Source organism: Silene latifolia, chromosome X, assembly GCF_048544455.1.
Source record: "Silene latifolia isolate original U9 population chromosome X, ASM4854445v1, whole genome shotgun sequence".
NCBI lineage: Eukaryota > Viridiplantae > Streptophyta > Magnoliopsida > Caryophyllales > Caryophyllaceae > Silene > Silene latifolia.
The window spans coordinates 343,982,050-343,985,274 of NC_133537.1; the positions used below are offsets into that span (position 1 = coordinate 343,982,050).

Here is a 3,225-nt window from a genome sequence, read left to right on the forward strand (position 1 = left end):
AAAACGGGGGCAAAAAAGACAAAATCTGTCGGGTGTAAGGTTGCCATGTAAACTGATCATGTCGCATTGAATCAAAAGCATCCCTATACCCAATTAGTGTGGTCACCCCTTCCGGCCTCTTACGAATCACACTTGCCCACCTACGACCCAATGAGTCAATCCTGATTTGATGTTGTGAACCTAATGGGTTTGGTCCATGATGGGTAGCATTAACGGGTCTCGTGAGTGTAGGTCGACCAATACTAATCCTCTCCCATGCCCACAATTGCAATAGAACAAGGGGACCTCCAATGTCTTTGGACTTTACGTTGCTTGCTCTACATAAATTGCGATACAAAGTAGCAAGTACGGCACTTCCCCAAGAGTAGTTATCTAAGTTACTCAAATCCCTCAACAAAGGCAAATAAATAACTTGTATGTCATTACCACTCTTATCCGGAAACATGATAGTTGCCATTAAGATAAGCAAATATGCCCTCACATATTGATGTAGAACATCTTCATTTGCATCTTCCGGAAGACCACTAAATTTTTCTAACAACCAACCAATCCTCAAAGAAGCCCCCTTAAGGTCTTCACTACCCGGTGTTTTGCCTAAGAGTTCGATTATTAACAAGGGCCAATTATAAGCGGTTGGTCCACTAATAATATCCCCTCTAATCCGTAGCCCTAACAACACTTGAACATCTTGCAAGGTCACAGTAGCCTCGCCAATAGTCAAGTGAAATGAATGGGTTTCCGGCCTCCATCGCTCAACCAAAGCACTTATTAATTCCACATTAAACTTTAAACCCACTAACCTATGAATAAAAAAAAGCGAGTGTCCCTAATGAAATCAACTACTTGATCACTTACCAAAAACCCCTTGTGCGAAACTAAGTGTGACCTACATCGAAGGGAACCAACGTCCCGCCCTTCCAATATTGCCTTGCTCCGGTGTACCTCTTGTTGTGTGAGAAGTTCCGGGTTCACCGGGCCTTGTTGTTGATGTTGTTCCATTATTCCTACACATTTAAAAGAAGATTATTAGATTAGCATGAAAATAAATGTTCAAATAATTAAAAAAATTATGGTAATTAAAAAAATTAAAGACAAGTGTAAGTAGTAGAATACCCTTGTGAATTGTTAACTCTCAAAGTACATGTTTTTTTATTGTGGCCTAAACCACGACACAAACTACATGTGACCTTGTTCTTGCTCTTCTCATCCATTTCATTAAGAAATCTTTTATTCTTCCGTCTTCCTTTTCCCCGTTTATTTTGCTCATCGCATACTATTTTAGGCCCATTGTAAGGACCCCAATAAGCCTCATCTTTCAAAGGGTGAAATTTAGAAGCATATGAAGCCAAGTGTTCTCCTGTAGAATAGGCGATGTCCACAAATTGAGTAGCATTTAAACCCTTCTTTTTACAAACGGCATACACATGTGAACATGGATACTTGTATGTTTGGAACTTGTTACAAGTACATGTCCTCTTGGATAAATCAACGGTGTGCAAATGGTTACCATGTGACATGGGTCGAGAACCTCTACGTGTTGTGACTTGGTACACCCCTCCGACATGGTCAAAAGCCACAACCTTATGGTATGCTCCTTTTTGGCAATTTTCCTCCAACAAGGTTGTAATCTTCGGACTATAATGAAGCCCCTTCATCAACCGTTTCCTTGCAAACTCACGTCGCTCAACAAAGTATGCATTGACTCTAAAAAATACACACTTTATGATTGCCGTTACGGGTAGAAAACGTGCTCCTTTAAGAACATTATTAAATGCCTCCGCCAAATTAGTAGTCAATATTCCATATCTATGTCCACCATCATGGCAAATTGACCACTTCTCTATTCCAATTTCAACAACATATTGTTGTGCCTCTCTATTCAACTCACCTAGGCGACGAAATCCTATGTCAAACTTCTTGTTTTGTAATTGCATTGCCGTTGACCCAAACATTTCTTTAACTGCAGTATTTCTAAATCTTGTATTAACATTTGAAGCCAAATGACGAATGCAAACCCTATGATAGGCATACGGCTCCTCCCACCCACTACCAACTTCACTCATTGCTTTCATAATCCCTTTGTGTCTATCGGAAATGACACACAACCCACTTCTTTTGGTAACAAATACTCTTATGCATGACATAAACCAAGGCCAACTATCGGTATTTTCGGCTTCAACAATAGCAAAAGCAACCGGGAAAATTTGATTATTAGCATCAATTGACATAGCTGTCAAAATTGTTCCCTTGAACTTTCCATATAAGTGGGTTCCATCAATGCTTAAAACTGGCCGACAATGTTCAAAGCCATCAATACATGGTTTAAATGCCCAAAAAACACGCTTGAATTTTTGCACATTTGGGTTAGTTGTTGGTGTTGTATAAAATTGAACAATAGTGCCGGATTAGATTCTTTTAAGCCTTGCATGAAACGAGGTAAAGAACTCATATGATTTATCCCAATCTCCAAATATTTCCTCAATTGCTCTTTGTTTTGCATTCCAAGCTTTGGTGTATGAAATTGTGTAACCATACTTATCTAAAATATAAGTAACAACAGAGTTTACTTTATATCCCCAATCTCCCTCAACAAGGTTACGAATCTCATGACTTATGAATGCTCGTTTCAAATTCATGTGGTCTTGAGGTACCATGTCACAAACACAAGACTCATCATGAGGACCTTTGTATGTCACAATGGTAAAAACTTCAGAATGAAAGTCTTTTTGTGTAGCCCTTAACCGCCAATTACATGGTGTAGGAATCCGGCCACATTTGAAGGTAATAGTATTAGGCTTTGATTCGGCAACTTTGAAAAATTGATTTGCTTTAACACAATATGATGTCACCTCATCGCTAAGTGAAGCTTTGTTTGGGAACACTTGTCCAACCGCAAACTCTTTCCCATGTTCATATCTTACCATATTTTCCCAAGTTTTCCAAATTATTCAATTCATCCTCATCTAATTGATCAATCTTATTAAACTCAACGATGGGAGCACTAGCAAAGACAAGATCATCATCACCATCTTCTTCATTTGCCAACAAATTCTCATCAAGTATTGCCAATTCCTCATCAATCTCATCACCTTCTAAGTTACCATCAAATTCCCCTTCATTTACGTAATTAGTTTCAAGTGAAACAAATTGAGCAACATCATCTAGCCTAATACTTGGTGTAGGAATGACAATTTGACTAGTAGAAACTTCTACAAATATGTCCAT

General features: G+C 38.7%; 1 protein-coding gene across 1 annotated transcript; it reads right to left on the minus strand.

Moving 5' to 3' along the window:
* Window positions 1-998: 998 nt before the first annotated feature.
* Window positions 999-3,225, minus strand: LOC141621088 (uncharacterized). The gene is made up of 3 exons (XM_074437799.1): window positions 2,922-3,225; window positions 1,188-2,287; window positions 999-1,004 (listed from the first exon to the last, which is right to left on the minus strand). Exons 1-3 carry the CDS (start codon window positions 3,223-3,225, stop codon window positions 999-1,001), a joined length of 1,410 nt encoding a protein of 469 aa, XP_074293900.1.